We start from the raw sequence: 26837 nt of genomic DNA on the forward strand, positions 1-26837 counted from the left end.
CGCTTCGGGGTTCCACTTGCGCACGATAAGACTGTGTGGCCAGTGATGTGCCTTAGCTTCCTGGGCATCGAGATAGATTCGGTGGCCATGGAGTGCCGGCTGCCCCTAGGTGGAAGGGTTGCGCCAGGACGTGGCGGTAGCACGGGGCTTGCGGAAGATACAGCTATGCCAGCTGCAATCGCTGTTGGGGAAGTTGAACTTCGCATGCAGGATCATGCTCATGGGGCGGATTTTTAGCAGGCACCTAGGGGTGGCGATGCCTCGGCACTACATTAGACACATGAGGCAGTTGCGGGATGATTTGGACGTCTGGGGTACGTTCCTGGTGGATTATAATGGGAGGTCGTATTGGCAAGCGCAAGAGGTGTCCGGTGCGGATCTCCACCTCTATACGGACATGGCGAGTTCCGTCGGCTTTGGGGCGATATGGGGATACGCTGGTGAGCTGACACTTGGCCTGGGGACTGGTACGCCTCTGGTCTGACTAAGAATCTGGCTTTCCTCAAACTTTTCCCCATTGTGGTGGCGTTGGAGCTCTGGGGTCTGGACTTACGGGATCGGCGGGTTGTCGTTCACTGTGACAACCTTGGGGTCATGCAGGCGATTAACCAGCTCTCTGCCTCCTCCCCGCCGGTGGTTCATTTGCTCCAGCGCCTGGTGCTATGGTGTCTGTGCCTTAACGTGTCTTGTAGGACGCTGCATGTTCCGGGGGTTCACAATGTAATTGCTAATGCTCTCTCTCGTTCGCAGTGGTCGGAGTTCCCGGGCAGCTGCGCCCCACTCGGACGAGGATGGGTGCCGGTGTCCGGTGGAACTATGGTCCCTGGGCTCGAAAGGCTGATGGACCTGGTTTGAGTGTCTGTATCGAGTTCCACTTGGGCCAGATACTCGAAGGTATGGGCGTAATGGCTCGAGTGGGAGACAGGTCTGGGGGTTTTCCCGGATACGCCCGCTCGATTGCGGGGATGGTTGCGGCTATTGAACACTTGGGTGTCGCCTTCGGCGGTGTCCTCGCGCCTGGCTGGGCTGAGTTTTTTCTTTAAGCTGCAAGTGTGGGGGGACATGACCAAGGAGTTTGTGGTGAGGCAGGCGGTTAAGGGGCTGCATAAGGGTTGGGTTACGGTGGATACCCGGACGCCGGTGCCGGAGCGCTCCCACAGGTGTGCTTTTAGGACTTCGAGGTGCGGCTTTTTCGCTTGGCCTTTTCGTTTGCATTCTTTGGGGCCATGAGGATTGGGGAGTTGGTGTGTCCAAGCAGGGCAACCATTGGGGGAGCTCTGGGGTCTGGACTTACGGGATCGGCGGGTTGTCGTTCACTGTGACAACCTTGGGGTCATGCAGGCGATTAACCAGCTCTCTGCCTCCTCCCCGCCGGTGGTTCATTTGCTCCAGCGCCTGGTGCTATGGTGTCTGTGCCTTAACGTGTCTTGTAGGACGCTGCATGTTCCGGGGGTTCACAATGTAATTGCTAATGCTCTCTCTCGTTCGCAGTGGTCGGAGTTCCCGGGCAGCTGCGCCCCACTCGGACGAGGATGGGTGCCGGTGTCCGGTGGAACTATGGTCCCTGGGCTCGAAAGGCTGATGGACCTGGTTTGAGTGTCTGTATCGAGTTCCACTTGGGCCAGATACTCGAAGGTATGGGCGTAATGGCTCGAGTGGGAGACAGGTCTGGGGGTTTTCCCGGATACGCCCGCTCGATTGCGGGGATGGTTGCGGCTATTGAACACTTGGGTGTCGCCTTCGGCGGTGTCCTCGCGCCTGGCTGGGCTGAGTTTTTTCTTTAAGCTGCAAGTGTGGGGGGACATGACCAAGGAGTTTGTGGTGAGGCAGGCGGTTAAGGGGCTGCATAAGGGTTGGGTTACGGTGGATACCCGGACGCCGGTGCCGGAGCGCTCCCACAGGTGTGCTTTTAGGACTTCGAGGTGCGGCTTTTTCGCTTGGCCTTTTCGTTTGCATTCTTTGGGGCCATGAGGATTGGGGAGTTGGTGTGTCCAAGCAGGGCAACCATTGGGGGAGCTCTGGGGTCTGGACTTACGGGATCGGCGGGTTGTCGTTCACTGTGACAACCTTGGGGTCATGCAGGCGATTAACCAGCTCTCTGCCTCCTCCCCGCCGGTGGTTCATTTGCTCCAGCGCCTGGTGCTATGGTGTCTGTGCCTTAACGTGTCTTGTAGGACGCTGCATGTTCCGGGGGTTCACAATGTAATTGCTAATGCTCTCTCTCGTTCGCAGTGGTCGGAGTTCCCGGGCAGCTGCGCCCCACTCGGACGAGGATGGGTGCCGGTGTCCGGTGGAACTATGGTCCCTGGGCTCGAAAGGCTGATGGACCTGGTTTGAGTGTCTGTATCGAGTTCCACTTGGGCCAGATACTCGAAGGTATGGGCGTAATGGCTCGAGTGGGAGACAGGTCTGGGGGTTTTCCCGGATACGCCCGCTCGATTGCGGGGATGGTTGCGGCTATTGAACACTTGGGTGTCGCCTTCGGCGGTGTCCTCGCGCCTGGCTGGGCTGAGTTTTTTCTTTAAGCTGCAAGTGTGGGGGGACATGACCAAGGAGTTTGTGGTGAGGCAGGCGGTTAAGGGGCTGCATAAGGGTTGGGTTACGGTGGATACCCGGACGCCGGTGCCGGAGCGCTCCCACAGGTGTGCTTTTAGGACTTCGAGGTGCGGCTTTTTCGCTTGGCCTTTTCGTTTGCATTCTTTGGGGCCATGAGGATTGGGGAGTTGGTGTGTCCAAGCAGGGCAACCATTGGGGGAGCTCTGGGGTCTGGACTTACGGGATCGGCGGGTTGTCGTTCACTGTGACAACCTTGGGGTCATGCAGGCGATTAACCAGCTCTCTGCCTCCTCCCCGCCGGTGGTTCATTTGCTCCAGCGCCTGGTGCTATGGTGTCTGTGCCTTAACGTGTCTTGTAGGACGCTGCATGTTCCGGGGGTTCACAATGTAATTGCTAATGCTCTCTCTCGTTCGCAGTGGTCGGAGTTCCCGGGCAGCTGCGCCCCACTCGGACGAGGATGGGTGCCGGTGTCCGGTGGAACTATGGTCCCTGGGCTCGAAAGGCTGATGGACCTGGTTTGAGTGTCTGTATCGAGTTCCAGACTCGAGGTGCGGCTTTTTCGCTTGGCCTTTTCGTTTGCATTCTTTGGGGCCATGAGGATTGGGGAGTTGGTGTGTCCAAGCAGGGCAACCATTGGGGGAATCCTCTTCTAGGATGTCAGGGCTGGGTCTCCTTTAAGATTCGTTGCTCCAAGACTGACGTGTTTGGTAAAGGTAAGTGGGTACAGCTGGCAGCGTTTTGGCAGCTGGCAGTGTTTTTGCGAAGTTCACCCTGCACTGGCTGGCCCCCTGCTAGTGCACGAGGATGGGAGCTTCCTCTCCCATTTTCAATTTGTCAGGGTGTTTAGGCTGGGGTTGACTACTTTGGGCTTGGAGGGTGCGGAGTTTGGAGGGCACTCCTTCTGAATTGGCGCAGCAACGGAGGCTTCTCGGCTGGATATGCCGGATCAGGAGGTACAGAGAATAGGGAGGTGGGAATCCAGGTTTGTCTCTTATGTGCATCCTGACGGTCTCCTGAGCTAGACTGTTTGTTTTCCTCCCAGGTCTAGTTCCCTACAAGGTCTGGTTGATTGGTTACTCCTATATCCACTGGGCACGGAGGATAGCGGCAGTCCGGCCAGGGGGGAGCGTCTCGGTCTCATGCCAGTAACTGCGGAGGTACGGTGGTTCGGGGTCAGAGACATGAGGTGGGTCTGGCTCCTCCGTCTCTTGGTCAGGCTTTCCCGCTTGCTTGGGGCTAAATCGGTTTTGATTATCCATCTGGGTGGTAACGATCTGGGGACCGTGCCTGTGGGGGCCCTGGTGGACATGGCCAGGAGGGACTTGTCCCAGATCTTGATCTTGTTCCCCGACGTATCCGTGATTTAGTCGGAGGTAGTGGCGAGGAATTTTTGGCGGCAGGCCCACAGCCACAGTGCGCTGGAGCGCAGCCGCAAGAAGTTTAATCGGCGGATTGCGAAGTTTGTAACGGGGGTTGGGGGAATCTCGATACGGCACCAGGTTTTTGAAAAAGATGCAGCACATTTTTTCGACTGGATGGGGTGCATCTGACAGAGGTCGGGCTCGACCTGTTTAAGTTGTCGCTTCAAGAAGCTTTGGAACAGGCCATGGGGGGTTTGTGGCGGGGCATGTCCTTGCCAAATAAGGGATGGTAGATTAGATGAAAAGGGCCAATTCAGAAGGAGTGCCCTCCAAACTCCGCACCCTCCACGCCCAACGCAGTCAACCCCAGCCGAAACACCCTGACAATGGCCGGGTCTCATCCTTCCCCTGTCTCTTATGGTGAACCTGGAGGAGGTACCAGGTTTGACGTGCCCCCACTGGGTTGTAAGTAGACCGGTGGGCCCCACCGAGCGGAAAACCGGCTGGTGGGGAGCCCTGAAAAGGAAGAGGTTTTATTATGCCGAGGGGACGAGGTAAGAGCCTTGGGGAAGTTAGATTGGCAAAGACGGTTTCTTCATTACTGTATGACTGTATAAAAAGTGTTTATGTTAATTTATTATTATGTTATATTTTTAAGGAGTGATGCAGTATTTGGTGATGTTAATAAATGCTGTGGCCTGTTTTCCCAAGAAGTTGTCTGTCGTTATTTGAAGGGGTAAGTTATGTTTTTTTATGGGGGGATGAAGGGAATGCTATCCAATGCCCACTACGTACATACATATCTTTATAATGGTCACTCAAGGGAGTGAACTGGCCCTTTAATTTAAGTTCCTTTAATGAAAAACAGACATAAAATCTATATCCACATGTGCACACTCCTCAGGAACAAACTGCAAGAAATCCATATATTTACTGTGAAAAATGTCATTTCGTGGGAATCACGAACTGGCAAAACTAAGATGGCCGCCGAGAATCTAGGCAGCCATCTTGAAATTCAAGATGGCCACCGTTCACACACAAATATTCCGCGCGGCCCACAGTCGCGGCCCGCGGGTAAAGGCAAAGCGCCCCACGCTCCCTCCACCCCCAGTACCATTGTCTGTTAACCCCAGAACCTGCCAGGAATAAAACGTGATCGCGGTAAAATGCTGCTATTCATGCAAGTGACAGGGAAGGAAACAGGGTCAGCAAGGAGATGTAAAAAAGACAAAGTAAACATTAATGAAGGTTAAAACAGACTTGTGCTGCTGGAGGCATAAAATAAAGAAAGTTATGGAAAATATGAAGCCTCCTGTCATGTGATAAAATTATATATATATATTAATATTAAAATACACTTTTATTAATTGCGTGTGTGTGTGTGTGTATATATATACAATTATAGAGAGAGAGAGTTATTTAATTGAATAACTTTTACTCGCTTTTTAAATTTTTTTTACAGGCATGAGGGGGACTGCCTGAGAGTTCAGGCAGTCCCCCTGCAGGCACTACATAGGCCGGCTATTCCGGCCATGTAATTGCAAGGACCCCGCGATCACAAGGCTGGGAGGGGCCCGCATTGGGCAGAGGGGGTCTGCCTGAGCTTGCAGACAGACCCCAGGATCGCGACCACCATCGGGGGATCGGCGGGGACCCGGTAAGTACAATGGATGACGGGGATGTTCTATGCCCATCCTGGCATAGATGGCATAGAACGCCCGCCGTCCTTAAGGGTTTAAAAACGCTATAGTGTTCCCTTAATTCAAGAAATCAATAAAAAAAATCCACAAAGCATTCTGTATCAGATATACAATTAAAGGCTACTTAAAATTACCTTTCTTAGCAAACAATTATGGGGATGCAGTTACACCGTATGGCTATATCGAACAATATTCAACTCACACTACTCCTGGGCAGCAGCAATGACTATAGCACAATCATCCCCTATACATACACTAAAAACCAAATGCTACATAACCTCCAGTTATTGAAATGTGCGTAGGGAATTGGGATAGAGCTCCAGTAATGTTTTTCTTTGTTTTTTATTGTATGGCCATATCGTGTTAAACCCATCACACCAGGGTAGCCCAATATCTGTCGGTCCTACACAAATTATAACATGGGTTATAAACATGCTAACTGCAACACCACATGCAACTCTTTTTGCTTAACTCCTGGTTGTGCACAGTGTGGTATGTTTAAGGCATTCCAAGTCATGGGGTCCACCAGTCAGTTTCTCTCTGAATAATTGCTTTGCAGCTGCAGCTAAGTTGCTGGTGGCAAATAGAACAGACCAGTGCCAGCAGTCTGGGCCTCCATCCCTCAACTTGGTTGTGACCCCTTGGGCCTGATTTTGGCTGTGGCCTTTGTGCCTTGGCTGTCCTTTCTCTGTGTAATGGACCGTTTCAGCAGACAAGGAACAACCACCTCTGCCCACTGTAACTCAGCCTGCCACTGGGGAGGGAGGACGCTGCTCTCCTCTCCCTGCACTTCACACTGCCTTCCCGGCATATCACTCTGCTGCTGGGGGGCAGGAACAACTACCTCTGCCCCCTGTAACTCAGCCTGCCGCTGGGGAGGGAGGATGCTGTTCTCCTCTTCACTGCCTTCCCGGCATATCACTCTGCTGCTGGGGAATGGAGACTGGGCTCCCAATTCCCAATAAATCACACGGCCGCTGGGGAATGGAGACTGGGCTCCCAATTCCAGGCATCTCACACTGCCGCTGGGGAATGGAGACTGGGCTCCCAATTCCCTGCTGTATCTGCCACTGGGGAGAGGAGACTGGGCTCTCTCTGTCCCACAACTGTATCTGCCGCTGGAGTTCCTCCCAACGTGCCAACTGACCTTCTCCTGTTGCCCGGTGTTGCAGCCTCTTGAACACTAAATTCCTCATGAACTGCACCGATCTCTCCAGTGGATTGGGTCCGAAGAAGCTTAAGTGGAACCACACCATACGGTCGTACTCTCTCATAGAGTAGCTGTACTCCACTGCTGGTTCCATCCTGGTGCTGTTAGGGTCGCTGTACTGGGACATGCGTTGCCCTCAAATTGTACAATCCAAAGAAATGGTGTCTCCTGTAGCTGTCCTTCTGGCTGTAGGAACGATCCCGCCGCTTGCCACCAATTGTAATGGACCGTTTCAGCAGACAAGGGGTTAAAACCGCTTAGACGATAATCCCCTTTGCAAAGACAGGCACAGCTACTGTAGAATCACCAAAACTCACGAATTGGATATAAGTGAATGCATCAAACTCCCGAACTGCATACAAGGGAATAAGGTAGCACTCCAAACTCCCGAACTGGAACCTCTCGAATAGCTGCTAGCAGATGAACAGGAAAAGCTCCCAAGCGGCTTACACTCCTGGCAATCAGTCTCTAACAGCATACAGTGAATCCCCCCCAAGAACGAGACAAGGCTCCGTGTTGACGGTCAAGCAGTGGTCTGAGGTGCTGGCACCCCCAGCCTGGTTTTTATTACAGTCTTTGCAAATACAAGACCGCCCACAGGGAGGTAAAAACAACCAATAACATCACAGTTACATTCAGTTACCTTATCCTGAGAGGAAACTCAATTACACATACAGTTAAAACATACTTTTTACCCAACTTTCATAACTCTAGAACCATACATCCAATCTCCAAAATTACATATTCAAACTCAGCATACTTTAAACATAAACACTCTCAAAAATCATACCAATCCCTCCAGTGGATAAAAAGATAGACGGAAGTTCTTTATGACCGACCGCAAGCACATTTTCCTGCCCAAAACAGTTCCATAGATTTGGGCTGTGCGGTCGTCAATTTCCTGCAGAAAAACGGCTAAGTCCCATTCGAATGCACGAACGGGTCCGTTCGTGTAAATAGCACATTGTAACATGGTGTTCGAATTGTCGAACGTACTTTGACTTTAACCGAAGTGTCGAAGTGGAGGTGACGGTATGGGGCAGCGGTGTTCGACTAAATTAAAATGGCCGCCGCCACGTGTTCCTTTGTCGAATGTCGGCCACTTCATCGACTTCGACAACTTCGGTAACTTCAGCAATTCGGCTGCATCAGAAGTGCCATATAAAAAATGCCAATCCTTCTCCCCAGTATTTAAAGGGCCAGAATGAGTGACATAAACTCTGATGTGGCCGAATACCGTATTTAAAGGGGCCCAATCTCCCAGGGCCATAGTCCAAAGGCAGCAGGCGGACAACCAGGCTTCTCCAATGCAATGTGGCGAGATTACTCTCGTCACACTCTGGCCTTGGCTTGGGCCTGATTTTGGCTGTGGCCTTTGTTAAAGATCCGTTGGACCTTGGCTCCCCTTCACTCACTTGCTCTCCTTGCGCTGCCTGCAGCTGTCCGCAGTGCAGGTCTCAGAGCATTTAGGTAGCACGACGACTTGCGATATCACGTGGCGGCTAAGGTGGAGCAACATGCAGTAGGAAAAGCCAACTCCCCAGGACTAAGAATAACGAGATTTTTCACAAGTGGGTAGATGCGTGCTAGTCCAAAAATGCTCCCAATAAAAGATAATTACATTGACTAAAAAACATTGTATCATATTCACTAATACAGTGCTGTGACAGTGACAACTGGCTTTAAATAGAATGGGGAAAAAAACAACCATTTATATTGTGTGCTTGTTGAGATTGATCTATTCCAACCCTGCCGCCATAGCGCCCCCCATGGGTCGATGTCCGAGGTAAATGTCTTATTGATCTTATGGTAACATTGGATGTACTGCGCATGTTATAGCACAGAGACCCCACCCACATCCTATCCAGCCCCACCCACACCCTATCCAGCTCCTCCAACTTCCTATCCAAACCCTCCCACACCCTATCCAGCCAGTCTGATCAGACTGGCCCACATCCTCCTCTAATCCCTCCTACTCCCTCTCAGAGACACCCACATCATAGAATGTGACGGCAGATAAGAACCATTCGGCCCATCTAGTCTGCCCAGTTTTCTAAATACTTTCATTAGTCCCTGGCCTTATCTTATAGTTAGGATAGCCTTATGCCTATCCCACGCATGCTTAAACTCCTTTACTGTGTTAACCTCTACCACAGTCCACATCCTCCTCTAATCCCTCCTTCTCCCTCTCAGACACACCCACATCCTCCTCTAATCCCTCCTACTCCCTCTCAGAGACACCCACATCCTCCTCTAATCCCTCCTTCTCCCTCTCAGACACACCCACATCCTCCTCTAATCCCTCCTACTCCCTCTCAGACACACCCACATCCTCCTCTAATCCCTCCTACTCCCTCTCAGACACACCCACATCCTCCTCTAATCCCTCCTACTCCCTCTCAGACACACCCACATCCTGCTCTAATCCCTCCTTCTCCCTCTCAGACACACCCACATCCTCCTCTAATCCCTCCTACTCCCTCTCAGACACACCCACATCCTCCTCTAATCCCTCCTACTCCCTCTCAGACACACCCACATCCTCCTCTAATCCCTCCTACTCCCTCTCAGACACACCCACATCCTCCTCTAATCCCTCCTACTCCCTCTCAGACACACCCCCATCCTCCTCTATTCCCTCCTACTCCCTCTCAGACACGCCCACATCCTCCTCTAATCCCTCCTACTCCCTCTCAGACACACCCACATCCTCCTCTAATCCCTCCTACTCCCTCTCAGACACACCCACATCCTCCTCTATTCCCTCCTACTCCCTCTCAGACACACCCACATCCTCCTCTAATCCCTCCTACTCCCTCTCAGACACACCCACATCCTCCTCTAATCCCTCCTACTCCCTCTCAGACACACCCACATCCTCCTCTATTCCCTCCTACTCCCTCTCAGACACACCCACATCCTCCTCTAATCCCTCCTACTCCCTCTCAGACACACCCACATCCTCCTCTAATCCCTCCTACTCCCTCTCAGACACACCCACATCCTCCTCTAATCCCTCCTTCTCCCTCTCAGACACACCCACATCCTCCTCTAATCCCTCCTACTCCCTCTCAGACACACCCACATCCTCCTCTAATCCCTCCTACTCCCTCTCAGACACACCCACATCCTCCTCTAATCCCTCCTACTCCCTCTCAGACACACCCACATCCTCCTCTAATCCCTCCTACTCCCTCTCAGACACACCCACATTCTCCTCTAATCCCTCCTACTACCTCTCAGACACACCCACATCCTCCTCTAATCCCTCCTACTCCCTCTCAGACACACCCACATCCTCCTCTAATCCCTCCTACTCCCTCTCAGACACACCCACATCCTCCTCTAATCCCTCCTACTCCCTCTCAGACACACCCACATCCTCCTCTATTCCCTCCTACTCCCTCTCAGACACACCCACATCCTCCTCTAATCCCTCCTACTCCCTCTCAGACACACCCACATCCTCCTCTAATCCCTCCTACTCCCTCTCAGACACACCCACATCCTCCTCTATTCCCTCCTACTCCCTCTCAGACACACCCACATCCTCCTCTAATCCCTCCTACTCCCTCTCAGACACACCCACATCCTCCTCTAATCCCTCCTACTCCCTCTCAGACACACCCACATCCTCCTCTAATCCCTCCTTCTCCCTCTCAGACACACCCACATCCTCCTCTAATCCCTCCTACTCCCTCTCAGACACACCCACATCCTCCTCTAATCCCTCCTACTCCCTCTCAGACACACCCACATCCTCCTCTAATCCCTCCTACTCCCTCTCAGACACACCCACATTCTCCTCTAATCCCTCCTACTCCCTCTCAGACACATCCACATTCTCCTCTAATCCCTCCTACTACCTCTCAGACACACCCACATCCTCCTCTAATCCCTCCTACTCCCTCTCAGACACACCCACATCCTCCTCTAATCCCTCCTACTCCCTCTCAGACACACCTCTAATCCCTCCTACTACCTTTCAAGCTCAGGTCTCCTGTATTGCCCATGTACAGCTCTAATCCCTCCTTCTGCCTTCTAGCCCAACCCATATCCTGTTTTTTCCTCCCATTCTCTCTTAGACCCTCCCATTCCCACCGCTAATCCCTCCCATTTCTTCTCTCCAATCACACACTGCTCTAATCCCTGCTTCTCTTTTAGGCCAGCCCACATTCTGTGCCAGCCCCGCCCCCTGCTCTCCATGAACTGACATTCACTATGATCTCTCCCCTCTCTCTTTACAGGTGAAGAACCAGAGGAGCTGAGACTTGTTGGGGGACGCAGTGAGTGTGAGGGGCGAGTGGAGGTGAAGTATCGGGGAGAGTGGGGCACAGTGTGTGATGATTCCTGGTATAGATATAATAACACTGCTGTGGTCTGTAACCAGCTGGGCTGCAGTAAGTTACACACAGACCATGAATATGACGCTGCCTCTTTATTTGGTCCTGGATCAGCGAGGATTTGGTTGGATAATGTAGAATGTACAGGATCAGAGTCAGCGCTGTGGGATTGTCAGCATAATTCATGGGGAAAACATAACTGTGGTCACGATGAAGATGTTGGAGTGATCTGTGCCGGTGAGAAACCTCTAATATTATTAAACTCTCATTTTACCCTGTATACTATAATATTGGGTGTATATTGATTAATCACTATTTAATACTGTCTGTTATGAATGCCACAAATTAAAGCTAACCCAATGTACCTCTTTCCCCATCACCGACACTCAGTACAGGTACCGTGAACAGCCTTCCTAAACACTTCCTGTAAACTAAGATCTAATGTTTACATTTCCTTTATTACAAATTAAGTTTAATTTAAAATGTATTATCTCCTCCTCTGTTAATAGAGTGCTAGAACATGCAGGAGCAGCCTGTGTATGACTAAATTTCAATTTACAAAGCACTGTGTACAGTATCAGGACAATCACACAGCACTGTGTACAGTATCAGGACAATCACAAAACACTGTGTACAGTATCAGGACAATCACAGAGCACCGTGTACAGTATCAGAACCTTCACACAGCACTGTGTACAGTATCAGGACATTCACAGAGCACTGTGTACAGTATCAGAACATTCACACAGCACCGTGTACAGTATCAGGACAATCACAGAGCACTGTGTACAGTATCAGAACCTTCACACAGCACTGTGTACAGTATCAGGACATTTACACGGCACTGTGTACAGTATCAGGACAATCACAGAGCACCGTGTACAGTATCAGAACCTTCACAAAGCACTGTGTACAGTATCAGGACATTCACAGAGCACTGTGTACAGTATCAGAACATTCACACAGCACCGTGTACAGTATCAGGACAATCACAGAGCACTGTGTACAGTATCAGAACCTTCACACGGCACTGTGTACAGTATCAGGACATTAACAGAGCACCGTGTACAGTATCAGGACAATCACAGAGCACTGTGTGCAGTATCAGGACATTTACACGGCACTGTGTACAGTATCAGGACAATCACACAACACCGTGTACAGTATCAGGACAATCACACAGCACTGTGTACAGTATCAGGACATTCACAGAGCACTGTGTACAGTATCAGGACAATCACACAGCACCGTGTACAGTATCAGGACATTCACAGAGCACTGTGTACAGTATCAGGACAATCACACAGCACTGTGTACAGTATCAGAACCTTCACACAGCACCGTGTACAGTATCAGAACCTTCACACCGCACCGTGTACAGTATCAGGACATTCACACAGCACTGTGCACTCATTATGACATCTCCAACACGAATTGGAAGCGTTATCTTGTATTAGTGCTAGCTTTTTTGGTAGTAAACTTCTACATGCGTAGTGCATAATGTACCGTTCTGCAAGGTTTGGAGAGTTTTGATGTTATTATGTGAGTACAATTTTAAGTATATTCTTGATATATTTTTTTTATTTTTTATAAGCAGCTCATTTCGAAGTCCATCAGCCTCTGCCCATTTACATCTTACAATAGAGGTTTGAAACGTTTATGTAGCCAAGATGTAATCTGTGTATATGAGTAGTGTGCTATTGATCGGATATCACATATACAGTTTGTAGGAACCCTTCTTCTAAATATTAGAAATTCTGGTTATTCCATGTCTGCACCAAATTGTACAGTTTAAACCTGGAATAACCAATGATAATGAGATTCTAAACGCTGGCAATGTTCGCCCTATATAGATAGTGTTCATTTCGTTATACCGAGTATTGACTATTATGGTAATTTTCTTAAATCTTTCTGTAGCCATATGTGGCAAAAGTAACCTCACCACTGGTACTTGGTGGGGCCCTCTTGCCAGCCTCTTGACCCCATATTATGGGCCCTGCAAAAAGACCTGTTAAAAAGTTACGTCCATGGAAAAACCAAACCACTGAACTGATCTGGGTGATAAAGTGTGTGTTGTTCTGTACCTGGAGATAATTAATTATCTCTCAGACACAGAGAAGGAGTATGTTGAATGTATTGCTTATCTGTGCCTCTCCCTCTCCCCCTTTTTCCTGTCCTATTGTTCTCCAGCAGGGTGTTGTCCCAGGGACAATGCCAGACCAGTTTAAACTGGCTGCTTTGTCCCTCCTCAATCTCCCATCAGCCCTTGCTATTGTCTGACCCCACCCTTCCTTGTACTATAGTAATCTATGTAACCTTCTGTATGTAAATGAGGCTGTTGGGGGTTTAAATGTGTGTATAAATTGTAACTGCTGGCTTGTATTAAACAGACCTGCTTACCCCTTCATGAAGTCTTGGCTCATGGTTGGGTGAACTACACTCTGGGGAGTAATCACAATACTCCCCTGAGTATAATCACTAGCTCTTTTAAGAGCTGTTCCTGCTACGCTCTCTGGAAGAGGAGAGGTCTACCCACTGTGAGCTGGAACCTGGTCTTGGGTCCAGGGTGGGTGGAGGACAGCGAGACTCCAAACAAGCTGCGGTGGTTTGTGGGGTCTACAGTGCTTATGGTGTCTGGTGTGCTTGGAGCCCTCGGAAAGCACTAGAAGCATCGATTGGCTGAGGTACTCGCTAGGAGTGCCAGGCAGTCCGTCACACCATACAATAGAATCTATCAAGTTCAATGGGAATAAAGTAGGTCTCATAAAGGATGAATTCTCCAAGAAAGGGCCTAACACTGGTAATTTATTTATACAAAGAAAAAGTCCATAAATAGGGGACCAAAATATAGGAGAGTCCCTTGCCATAGGAATATTGTATGAATAGGTGACGAGTCTGTACTTTAGAGTAATGAATTTTAAGTTAAATTAAAAATAAACAAAAACTCCTATGTTAAAATACATCATATTAATCATTTATCCTAACATATAAAAGGAAAGGGAACATATTTGAAAGGCCACACACTTCCAATGCAATTAGTATTGGGAAAATCCCGTTATTGTGTGCTAGGACATATGTGAAGTGGCATGTCTACCATAACAGGAAGTACTGACCACATTTTAACATGAGTGGAACTATTACATCATAGTAATGACTGTAAGATAAGAATTAAAAGCCAAATAATGGCCATATAAATCATGTAGCTGGAACAGAAATAAAGTATCCACTTAACTCACTCTACATTGGTAGCAATCCCATGTAAATTGTAACAAAGACAGGGGAGAACTAATCATAAAGTAGCAAAAGAGAGAAAGAAATGAAACCTATCAAATATAGCTCGCTAATCAGAAAAGGAAACAAGTATTAAACCTGCATTTGAACTCCCATGCATGAGTGGATACGTCATATATGTAAGCTTGCCTTTACTACAAATCTAAGTCCACACGGTTAATTCCCTAGTTGAGCTGAATCCTTCAAACCTAGTGAGAGCCACGCCTATTACCTCGAGACATAAAGCCTTCCACTAGAGATGAGCGAACCCGAACTGTAAAGTTTGGGTTCGTACCGAACATTTTGATTTTTGGACCCCGAACCCAAGCCCGGACATTTCAGTGACAGTTCGAGTTCGGTGTTCGGAAATTTAATGGCGCGTTTTGAAAAGCTGCAGGGCAGCCAATCAACAAGCGTTTGACTCGTGTGCCCTTAGAAGCCATCACAGCCACACCTACTAATGGCATGGCTGTGATTGGCCAGTGCTGCATGTAACCCAGCCTCTATATAAGCTGGAGTCACATGAGCTCTTATTAGTGTAGGGAGAGGATGCTGCAGCTGTGAGGGACAGATTAAAGCGGCACTGTCATGCCGAATTTACCTTTCTCCAATTGATTCATCTTCTCTCCCTCTCTCAGGATCTGTTCTTCTTTCCTTCCTGTTTTCTTTAAATCTTAAGAAAAAGTAGGGACTATTTCTCTTCTGGAGGTTTCCTACGCAGTGACCAGAGGTGACCAGCGGAGGAGCAAAGTGTGCTTCGTTTCCGGTGGTCACAGGAATTTTCCCATGATCCTTAGCTTTCCTCCCTGTTCCCACGATGCTTCCTCTCAGTATTGCCGAATGTCCTGTCACTTAGACAGACCGCCGGCAAAACTGCATCCTAACAGAATGAGAACAGTTTCTCCATTCGTGTTAGAACGCAATTCGGGACTTTGTTCAGATCGCAATTTCATTCAAATTAATGAAACTCCGATCCTATTCGTGCTGTGGCTGCATCTTGCAGCCGCTTAGTAGATAACTCCCTAACTCCCACGGTATCAGGGAGCTACCTACTAAAAGGCTGAAAGACCTAAATTGGTCTTTCAGCCACATTTACTAATATGTAGTAAATAGAAAGGGAGGGGAACACTTGAAAAAGCCTACTGTTTGGCGAAACGCGTTGTGTATTTATACTTTGTTTTTAATTAAAGTATTTTGTGACTACCACTTACCTTTGGTTAGTACATTTACTTTATATGTTGCTGTTTTATCCTGCCTGATTTTTTTTAAACAATATTCAGTACTTCAAAAGAAATCCCTGGTGGGGATTATTCCACCCACGCTTGGTTCATAGAGCAGTGTGGCTGCTTAACACTGTAAGTACGTTTCATTTTTATTCCACTGTCATTTTATATATGGAAAACACTATGGGCCCTCTCTTGTGATTTTATTTTCATAAGACCGGCACTGCAAGCATCATTAGAGGAATATCCTACACGTGGGGAGTTAAAATACCACTGTATGCTGTTTTACTCAGAGCTGGTCATAGCTCTTTAAATTGTAAGTTGGCACTCTTAGGATCTCAGTGTTGTCTGTTGTTGCAGTATTACCAAAGTTATTGCACCATTGGGTTTTTCCATCTTTTATATATTTTATATGCTGACGTCTGTCTGGGATGGTGTAAAGAATCTTGTGAAGACACCTCCAATTGTCCAGCGATATCCTACATGTGGGGAGTACTAAATACCACTGTATGCTGTTTTACCTAGAGCTGGGCTTAGCTCTTTAAATTGTAAGTTGGCACTTCTCCACGTCTGTGTTGTTCGTGATCCTTTCCGCATTACGGTTTTGCACTATTGGTCTCCCCTCTCTGCTTTTGTATTCCATATTCGACTACTGAGATCCCAAAGAAAGAACATAAGAACACTCACTCAAGGTCCACATTGTACCTAAAGACTTTTTCATCTCCCTTTATTTTATTTAGCGCACCCTGTATTTGTTGTCTTTTGTTCTCTACATTTACTAATATGAAATAAAGATTACTTTGTATTAGTAAATTATGCCCCTACTCGCTATAACGCGAGTAGGGGCATGTCTAGTAAGCAGTGAGCAGCCTGTGGTTGCTCACTGTAAAAACATAAATAAAAAAAACATTCTAACCCCCCCCACCCCCTTCCCCTGCGTGGCGGGTGGGGGCCCCCTAAATAACAATTAGGCGGGGGGACCTATTGTCCTCCCCCCGGCCCCCGCCCATGGGCGACGGGTAGGGGACCCTAAAAAACAATAAGGGGGGGACCTACTGTCCTCCCCCTCTGGCCCCCACCCCTGCACGGTGGGTGGGTGCCCTAAATAAGGATAAGCGGGGGGGACCTACTGTCCTCCACCCCAGCTCCCACCCCTGAGCGGTGGGTGGGGGCCCTAAATAAGGATAAGGGGGGGGACCAACTGTCCTCCCCTCTGGCCCCCACCCCTGAGCGGTGGGTGGGGGCCCTAAATAAGGATAAGGGGGGGACCTACTGTCCTCCCCCTCAGCCCCCACCCCTGAGCGGTGGGTGGGGACCTTAAATAAGGATAAAGGGGGGGGACCTACTGTCCTCCCCCACGGCCCCCACCCCTGAGCGGTGGGTGGGGGCCCTATATAAGACTGGTGGAGGGAACCTACTGTCCTCACCCCTGGCCCCCACCCCTGAGCGGTGGGTGGGGGCCCTAAAAAACAATAAGGGGGCGGACCTACTGTCCTCCCCCCCTGGCCCCCAACCCTGAGCGGTGGGTGGGGGCGCTATATAAGACTGGTGGGGGGGAACCTACTATCCTCCCCCCTGGCCCCCACCCCTGAGCCATGGGTGGGGGCCCTATATAAGACTGGTGGGGGGGACCTACTGTATCCCCCCGGCCCTCACCCCTGAGCGGCGGGTGGGGGCCCTAAATAACCCCCCCTAGTCACCCCCCACCCAAATAAAACTATCCCCTACCTACCCCCCTCACCCTAAAAATAGTGAGGGGGGAATAAAATAACTAACCTGTAAACAAAAATTCAACTTACCATTTGACGTCTTCGTTTTTCTAAAATCTTCATTTTTCAGCCCAAAAAAGGCCAAATAAAAAGCTATCATATCCATCGAATTTAAAATAAAATAAAAAACCCGAGCGCAAAAAAAATCCTGACGAAAAAGATAAAAAACTACGCTAAAAAAATTAATCCATCTTCACCCATGGAGGGCTCCACGCAGACTGAGCTCTGCAGGGCGGGGTAAGGCTTTTAAAGCCTTGCCCCGCCCTGCAATTAGGCTAAGAACACTCTGATTGGCTGGTTTAAGCCAATCAGAGTGCTCTTTGTCATTTTACACAGCGTGGGAAAATTCCAGAACTTTCCCACGCTGTGTAAAATGACACAGAGCACTCTGATTGGTGGGCTTGAAATCCATCCAATCACAGTGCTCTGTGTCATATTACACAGCGTGGGAAAGTTCTTTGGAATTTTCCCACGCTGTGTAAAATGACAAAAAGCACTCTGATTGGCTATCCTTATTTAGGGCCCCCACCCGCCGCGCAGGGGTGGGGCCAGAGGGGGAGGACAATAGGTCCCCCCTTATTGTTTTTTATGGTCCCCCACCCGTCGCCCATGGGTGGGGGCTGGGGGGGAGGACAATAGGTCCCCCCCATAATTGGCATTTAGGGGGCCCCCACCCACCACAGGCTGCTCACTGTTTACTAGACATGCCCCTACTCGCGGTATAGCGAGTAGGAGCTAAATTTACTAATACTAAGTAATCTTTACTTAGTATTAGTAAATGTGGCTGAAAGACCAGTTTAGGTCTTTCAGCCTTTTAGTAGATAGCTCCCTGATACCGTGGGAATTAGGGAGTTATCTACTACGCGGCTGCAAGATGCAGCCACAGCACGAATAGGATTGGAGTTTCATTCATTCGAATGAAATTGCGATCTGAACAGAGTCCCGAATTGCATCCTAACACGAATGGAGAAACTGTTCTCATTCTGTTAGAACGCAATTCGGCAGTTTTACCGGCGTTCTGTCTAAGTGACAGGACATTCGGCAATACTGACAGGAGGCATCGTGGGAACAGGGAGGAAAGCTAAGGATCATGGTAAAATTCCTGTGACCACCGGAAACGAAGCACACTTTGCTCCTCCGCTGGTCACCTCTGGTCACTGCTTAGGAAACCTCCAGAAGAGAAATAGTCCCTACTTTTTCTTAAGATTTAAAGAAAACTAGAGCAGACAGGAAGAAAAGAAGAACAGATCCTGAGAGAGGAAGAGAAGAGGAATCGATTGGGGAAAGGTAAGTTCAGCATGACAGTGCCGCTTTAAGAAAGAATTCTGGTGTTGAATCTGCAAACTACAGCAATTATTTTTGTGGGTGCTACATTTTTGTACCCTGCCCCGAGCCCAGTGCCACAGGGAAATAAGCAATCAGTCTGTTTGTTAGGTGGGCACTTGCAACTGCATGTTTGCCAGGCACATTACTTTAATCCTGTTCTCGTAGCTCAGTGGGCAAAATCGAGGCATTTTTAAATACGGCTGTGACATTGCAGTTTGACAAATTCACATTTCTTTGGTGCTAAAAAGTACATTTGTGGTGTGCACTTCATATCTGAGAGTCAAATAGAACCGTCAAATACTGTGGTTACATCGCACTTTGAAATATTCACATTTCTTTGGTGCTAAAAAGTAAATTTGGAGCGTGTACTTCATATCTGAGAGTCAAATAGAACCGTCAAATATTGTGGTTACATCGCACTTTGAAAAATTCACTGCGCAGGAGCTGTGGACGGGCATGGAACAACAGACGGATGAGTGGTTGTTACCACTGAGCCTCAAGCATGGCCTGGTGGTGTGCGATAATGGGCAAAACCTCGTAGCAGCTCTGGGCCTAGCCAGTTTGCTGCACATCCCTTGCCTGGCGTATGTGCTGAATTTGGTGGTGCAGAAATTCCTGAAAAACTACCCAGATATATCAGAGCTGCTGCAGAAAGTGCGGGCCGCCTGTGCGCACTTTCGGCATTCTCACCCTGCTGCTGCTCACCTGTCTGCGCTGAAGTGTAACTTCAGCCTTCCCGCTCACCGCCTCATGAGACTGTGCGAGCAGCAACAGGCGATAGTGGAGTTTCAGCTGCAGCACGCACGGGTCAGTCGCTCTGCACCAGACTTGCCCTCCAATAGATCCTCGTTAAAGGATGTGTACTCATTCCAATTACAGGGCCTCAAAAGAGTCCTGTATTGTTATTTTTCGTCACTACCTCCCAGCGTCGGGAGTTGGTAATTTGTTCGCCTGCTGCCTTCCTTGGATTTGGTAGCCATTTCTCAGACTCCCTCTCCGAAATTGAACCCTGATTCCCCGTTACCCGTGGTCACCATGGTAGGCACAGAACGTACCATCGAAAGTTGATAGGGCAGACATCCATATGCGTCGTCACCGCCACGGGGACGTGCGATCGGCCCGAGGTTATCTAGAGTCACCAAAGTGCCTGTGCAATGACTGCCGAGTTGCCCACATTCTAACTTGTGCTGATTAATGGGTGGCCACCCTGCTGGATTTCCGTTACAAGGACAACGTGCCATCCTTAATTCCCTCACTGGAGCGTGATCGGAAGATGCGCGACTACAAGCACACGCTAGTAGACGTGCTGCTGAGGGCATTCCCAACTGACACCGGGGGCTCAGTGGAAGCACAAGGCAAAGGCAGAGAAGGAAGAGGTCGCCAGCGCAGTTGGGGCACCGCCAGCACCTCAAAAGGCAGGGTTAGCATGGCCGAAATGTGGAAAAGCTTTGTCAGCACGCCATATGGAACGTCTTAGCAGGAGGCAGCATTTCAGCAACATGGTGGAACAGTACGTGTGCACACGCCTACACGTACTGACTGATGGGTCTGCCCCATTCAACTTCTGGGTCTCCAAATTGGGCACATGGCCTGAGCTTGCCCTTTATGCCTTGGAGGTGCTGGTCTGCCCTGCAGCCAGTGTATTGTCTGAACGTGTGTTTAGCACGGCAGGGGACATTATCACAGACAAGCGCAGCCGCCTGTCCACAGCCAACATGGACAAACTGACGTTTATTAAAATGAACCAGGCATGGATCCCACCAGACTTGTCTGTACCTTGTGCAGAATAGACATTTATACCGGCCTCACCCAGCCATTGTTATCCTCAAGTGCACTTATTCTTTGTTTTCTTTTTTTATATGTCCCGATATTTTGGGAGCTACCCCAATTAAAAAAATAAAAATAAAATAAAAAACAGTGTTGGCTACCTCCTTCTCCTCCACCGCTGCTTCCACCTACACCGCCATGGTCACCGCCTCCTCAACCTATGGGTCACTTAATATAAACTATGCACACATTAGCAGAGGCTTGTGAAGGCATTTTCTCCATGCATCAGGAGTTGAGCTCAGTTTGAACAATGAAAGAGAATACCCTGCACTCCAACCCTCTCTCAAATGGATAATTCTGTTTATCCTCCTGACAGCCATGCTTTAGATTTTGATTTATGTTCTTCCAAAGCTAAAATTAAAGATTCCATCTAGTGCTATTTTATGGCTCAGTGTATTTTTCATTTTTATGCATTTTATGTTATTGTAAGTGATTTCCCTATCCACATTTGTTTGCAGGGAACTTGTCCTACTCTTACCCCCATTTTTCTTCCTTTTGCAGCCCTCTAGCTCTTTTCCACTACTTTTTTAGAGCCATTTTTGTGCCCAAAAGTTCGGGTCCCCATTGACTTCAATGGGGTTCGGGGTCAAGTTTGGGGTCAAGTTCGATCCCGAACCTGGACTTTTTTTCGAAGTTCGGCCGAAACCGCCGGACCCGAACATCCAGGTGTCCGCTCAACTCTAGTTATCACACATCAATAGTTTGTTTATAAAAAACAAAACAGTTTTCAATGTATATGTCTTGTGAGAGTAGCAGAATTTTCAAGTAAGGGCAATTTAAACACAAACCAACTGTGAATCTGCACACAGCAATTAATATTAGCTAAGTTAAAGTCAGACTCATATCAACAGGAGGAACAATGACTGAAACATCACATATTTCCAGCAGCACAACAATAAAATGAAGATCCAATCAATCTTGTAGACCGTGTTACTCCGTGCTTGGAGTGCGTTAGGAATTCAATAGTTCCCAAATACACAACTGAAGATTAATATCCGCTTCACAAAACCTTATAGTATTATAGAGATATAATCAGTGTTGGTTACTGATAAATGACTGAGTCTGAATCCTAAATCAAAGCAAGGACTTAAAGTTGCAGCACAGAATATTAACAATAGTTCTTAAATGGAGGTTTGCTAGATTATCCCGCACTTAGTAATTGTGTTTTGAAGATACAGCACTAACCGAGAGGAAGCTAATTAGAGTTTGTAACTTGGATACCCCAACAATCCAAAATAAAGCAAGAAAAAAGGAAGGAAAACAGAATGAGTCAAATAACAACTATGAGTATAAAGTAAACAAGATTAGAATACAAAGTGCACTAACTCCCAAAGAGAAAGTCTTTAAAAAATCTAAATAACCCTCACGGAAATAATGCTCCCGGTGGTCAAAGTGTTTTCCTCCTCGATGAACCAAAGCTTAAATCTTTGTTTAAGATGAGGAGGCACTCGATTTCTGGGTTTGTTATTGATGTCTCATATGAAATATAAATGCAGAAAAACAATAGTGTAACCCAATATAAACAGTGTTCTACTTTATATAAGAATAAAATCACACTCACAAAGCAGGAGCCTCCAATCAGCTCTTAGATGAAGCTTAGAACCTGCTATCGTATATGACTTTAATTGTCCTTATTGGAAGTTCACGGTGCAGTCGGTATATGAAATGAACAAAACAAATTTAGTGCTTTCTGCTTAGGATGATAAAAGTTATAGATTTAGGACAAATCTTCTTACCATTTTGAGAGCACCAAATGCTCAATGATATCAACTTAGGTGGCATGATACCCACCATGGCTATATGTAGGTATGTGGGGTAGATGAAGCAATGACTGTTATGATGGGTGCAGGCGTTCGGGGACTCTAGGTTTTCCCCTATTTAATATTAAATTTTAAGGTTCCCACCCATCACCCAGTCGCCATTTTTAAAGATTTAGTAAACATGCAGGTGAGGGCATAGAGAGGTAAACATCTCCATCACGTTAATACGGGGATCTTATTGACCCCACAGGATTTTTATTTATATTTTTTTTTTTCATTTTTGTTCTGGTGTTTTTTCATGTGGCAGCTGAGTAGCTCTAAGTGATGTGGTGCCACCAAATAATTAATCCTCGCAGAGCGAAGAGCATCTTAACTATTTTCCTGCTGGTTGTTAATGCTGTCAATGGGCAAATAGTACAAATATCAATTCTCTGTAAAAAAAAAAAGTGAATGATAAATTGTAAACGTGCAACCTAATGGATGTATTTTATTTATCTTTGGCCGCTGTTCGGTCATTGATAAATCTTTCATTCCTTTGCTTTATTTTGGTTTCGATATTGATATTAGTGAATGTTACAGAGTTGTCGGACCAACCAAATCCTGACCGCAGTTAGCTTTAGTAAATCTGCGAATTGCCAATGCAACCAAATTCCAGTGTTAGTGAATAACCCTTTATATGTAGAGTATAAAATAAATATATATAAATATTGGCAAAAATCATTCACTGAAATTAACAGTGGAGAATCTCCCAAGCTGCAGGTAACGTGAATGTTTGCTGGAAGTAGTGAAAATTAAGGGTTAGAAATTAATTTGTTTCTGTTAGATGGATGGGTGGAAGGTAGAACTCTGAACAGGAATGGCATTAATCACAGATAAAAAAACACCCCAAAGCTAGACAATGTAAATGATATATTGGTAATCCACCCTTGACAGCAGACTATGATCTATTCTGTTGTGTGAAAATAATTGAAATCCCCAATCATCATGTTCCATACAGTGTAATGATCTGTAATTCTTCTTCTTCAGATCACAGAGATTTCCGTTTATTGGGTGGACCTGACTCTTGTTCTGGAGATCTGGAGATAAAACATGTTAACATCTGGGGTTCTACCTGTGAATTAGATGAGGAGCTGAGAACAGCCAATGTTATCTGCAGAGAGCTGCATTGTGGGATAGCGGTTCCGCCCCCAAGGAATGTCACATACACAGAGAGAAAAGGCAAAATCTGGAATGAAGACATTAAGTGTGTTGGTAATGAGGCCAGTCAGTTCCAGTGTCCTACTGTTCCCAGACATGGGAGAAACTGTACCAACCCATATTATCCTGTCGTCAACTGTCTGGGTATGAATATTTTTTATTACTGTACTAAATTCATCCATGTATGTTCAATATTCTCTGTTTCTCTGTGCTGGTATATATGAAATAAACTATGATGTATTCTATATGCTGTATCGTTAGATCCCAGCAGCCATACAGTCTGTATGTTTGGGTGAGTGCAGCCTTTCTCTTCTCTATATATTATATTGCAGTCTGTTAAACTCCTGGCTCAGCAACCCCGCCTGTCACATCGGCCTTATTGCCTAAATTAAACCTTCCCTGCGGAGAGCACCCAGCCCTGCGGAGAGCACCCAGGGATACATGTCATAGGTACAAAGTGGGATCTGAGAACAATAGGGTTCTCTGTAAATAATGACTGGATTATTCAGTAATGGCCATATCATGTAACTTAATCCTAATTAAAGATATCTATACTTTATAGAAAAATAGAATGTGACGGCAGATAAAATCCATTCGGCCCATCTAGTTTGCCCAGTTTTCTAAATACTTTCATTAGTTCCTGGCCTTATAGTTAGGATAGCCTTATGCCTATCCCACACATGATTAAAGGGACACTCCAGGCACCCAGACCACTTCTGCTCATTGGAGTGGTCTGGGTGCCAACTCCCACTACCCTTAACCCTGCAAGTGTAATTATTGCAGTTTTTCATAAACTGCAATAATTACATTGCAGGGTTAACTCCACCTCTAGTGGCTGTCTAGTAGACAGCCACTAGAGGTCACTTCCTAGTTTCTAGCTCTAGCTAGAGCGTCGCTCAAAACCCCATAGGAAAGCATTGAAATGATTTTTCAATGCTTTCCTATGGGGAGACGTAATGCGCATGCGCGGCATTTCCGCGCATGCGCATTAGGTCTCCTCGGCCGGTGGGCGAGATTAGTCTCGCCCACCGGCCGACGTAATCACAAGGAGGAGCGTCGCGGAGGCGGAGACAGCGGCGAGGGACATCGCCGCTGTCCCAGGTAAGTCACTGAAGGGGTTTTCACCCCTTCAGTAACCGGGGATTGGGGGGTGGGAGGGAGAGGGACCCGCCAGTGCCAGAAAAACGGATCGTTTTTCTGGCACTGGAGTTTCCCTTTAAACTCCTTTACTGTGTTAACCTCTACCACTTCAGCTGGAAGGCTATTCCATGCATCCACTACCCTCGCAGTAAAGTAATACTTCCTGATATTATTTTTAAACCTTTGCCCCTCTAATGTAAGACTATGTCCTCTTGTTGTGGTAGTTTTTCTCCTTTTAAATATAGTCTCCTCCTTTACTGTGTTGATTCCCTTAATGTATTTAAATGTTTTGATCTTATCCCCTTGTCTTGTCTTTCCTCCTTTAATCTCCTTGTAAGTTTTATCCTGCAATCCATGAACCAATTTAGTAGACCTTCTCTGAACTCTCTCCAAAGTATCAACGTATACTCCGTCTGAGTATGTCTGTTATGAAGCGGTTACTATAATATTAATTATAACCCAAGTTCCCCCAAGCATCAGCCTAGATTTGATGAAGGGGTAAAACGAATCTGTTTAATCTGTCCGACTGGCACACGTATATACAGTACAGAGACGCAGCAAACACACCCATGACACTGTCACCATAACTCAGCAAAACAATACAAAATATGCAAACACACGAAAATACATATTTCCTCCCACAGTCTATACATCCCCGGAAAGCCTGGATCTGAGCGCCCAACATATCCGAAAAGCGCTCGGATCCCACGAACACAGCCAAATCGCCACCGGGGTAAAGTTCTGACCTACCGCACACAAGGCATCTGCCCAAAACCGTTCCAGGAATTCAATGGTAGTGGCTGGTCACCTTCGGGATTTCCATATGAAATAAATACCGAACACATACTCTGGCTTGTTAGTAGCATTTGTTCGTATGATTCTGGTGAACAAATATACTGAATGGCGCTCTCCTGCCATCTGTGTGGAAGAAACGGGGCTTACTGAACCAAGTACAACACAGGCGGACCACCCAGAAGTGGAAGTGTGCAGGCCATTTACCTCCCAGGTTGGGAGCCTGATGTAGGTAAATTGCCGAACGCTGGGTGGCTCCCGTTCGCGCAAACGAACACGTGGCAGCACCATCTTTATTCATTCAAATACGGTCAGCGGTGTGTGCAGCCAAATTCATGGAACTAAAATCGGCTGCACATTACCGCGAACACCGCTGACCTGTACCTTCTCCCATACTGAACTTTCACCCGCAGAGACTAAGTCCCGTTCGGCAATGGAACTTAGTCATTTTTTCATCCTGAAATTGACCGGCTGCACAGCCCAAATCTATGGAACTGTTTGGGCATGAAAATGTGCTTGCAGTCGGTCATAAAGGACTTTTGTCTAACTTTTGATCTACTGAACGGATTTTTATGATTTGTGAGTATGTTTATATTTAAAGGATGCTGATTAATAATATGTGGAGATTGGATGTATGGTTTTAAAGTTATAGTACAGGTATAAAAACTGTATTTTTCCTGCCTGTGATAATTATGTTAACCATTGTGTACCATAATTATATCACAGGCAGAGGGGGAGGATTTTGTGTGTAATTGCTGGGAGTGTTTTCTGTAATGTACGTGTTTATTGGTTGTTCTGTAAAACCCTGTGGGTGGTCCTATGTAAGGAAAACCTGCATAAAAGAAGGCCCTTTGAGTGCCAATGAAACAGAACGACTTGACCCTCTAACTTGCAGCCTCGACTTATGTTTGTAGGGGACAGCTATAATCACTACAGGAAATGCCATGCTCTTCATACTCCCTTAGCTACTGAGCTCTTGTAAGAGCTCTTGTTCCTGATCCTGCTATGCTCAACAGAAGGAAAAGGTTCACCTACTGGAACCTGGAGCCTGGTCGTAGGTCCAGGGTGGATAGCAGACGGCGAGATCCCAGACCAGCAGCGGCGGTTCGTGGAGTCTGCAGTGCTTATAGTGTCTACGGGGCTGGTGGTCCTTTGGTGAGTGCTAGGAGCATCCTTTCTACGGTCCAACTTCCAGCCAGCCTGGAGGCAACCGTAACACCCCCATATACAAACATATGATCACTGCCCTCTGCCTGGGAGACAATTGATTCAGATAATGTATTAACTCAATTATCTCCAGGCAGAAAAAACACATATTTTGTAAAACCCCAAAAGTACCCCTAAAACTCATGGAAACCCTGA

At 47.5% G+C, this 26837-nt stretch overlaps 1 protein-coding gene across 1 annotated transcript in view; it reads left to right on the forward strand.

Annotated features, from left to right (window-relative positions):
• Positions 1 to 397: 397 nt before the first annotated feature.
• LOC134582710 (scavenger receptor cysteine-rich type 1 protein M130-like) overlaps positions 398 to 26837 on the forward strand; it is a 109113-nt gene continuing 82673 nt past the window's right edge. Inside the window, exons 1-8 of the mRNA XM_063439353.1 lie at positions 398 to 467; positions 751 to 894; positions 1492 to 1635; positions 2233 to 2376; positions 2974 to 3270; positions 11076 to 11114; positions 11286 to 11408; positions 23373 to 23687. Of these exons, the coding sequence (XP_063295423.1) occupies positions 398 to 467; positions 751 to 894; positions 1492 to 1635; positions 2233 to 2376; positions 2974 to 3270; positions 11076 to 11114; positions 11286 to 11408; positions 23373 to 23687 (1276 nt within the window). The remainder of the gene's footprint in view (positions 468 to 750; positions 895 to 1491; positions 1636 to 2232; positions 2377 to 2973; positions 3271 to 11075; positions 11115 to 11285; positions 11409 to 23372; positions 23688 to 26837) is intronic.

The sequence above is a fragment of the Pelobates fuscus genome, chromosome 13, assembly GCF_036172605.1.
Source record: "Pelobates fuscus isolate aPelFus1 chromosome 13, aPelFus1.pri, whole genome shotgun sequence".
Lineage (NCBI taxonomy): Eukaryota > Metazoa > Chordata > Amphibia > Anura > Pelobatidae > Pelobates > Pelobates fuscus.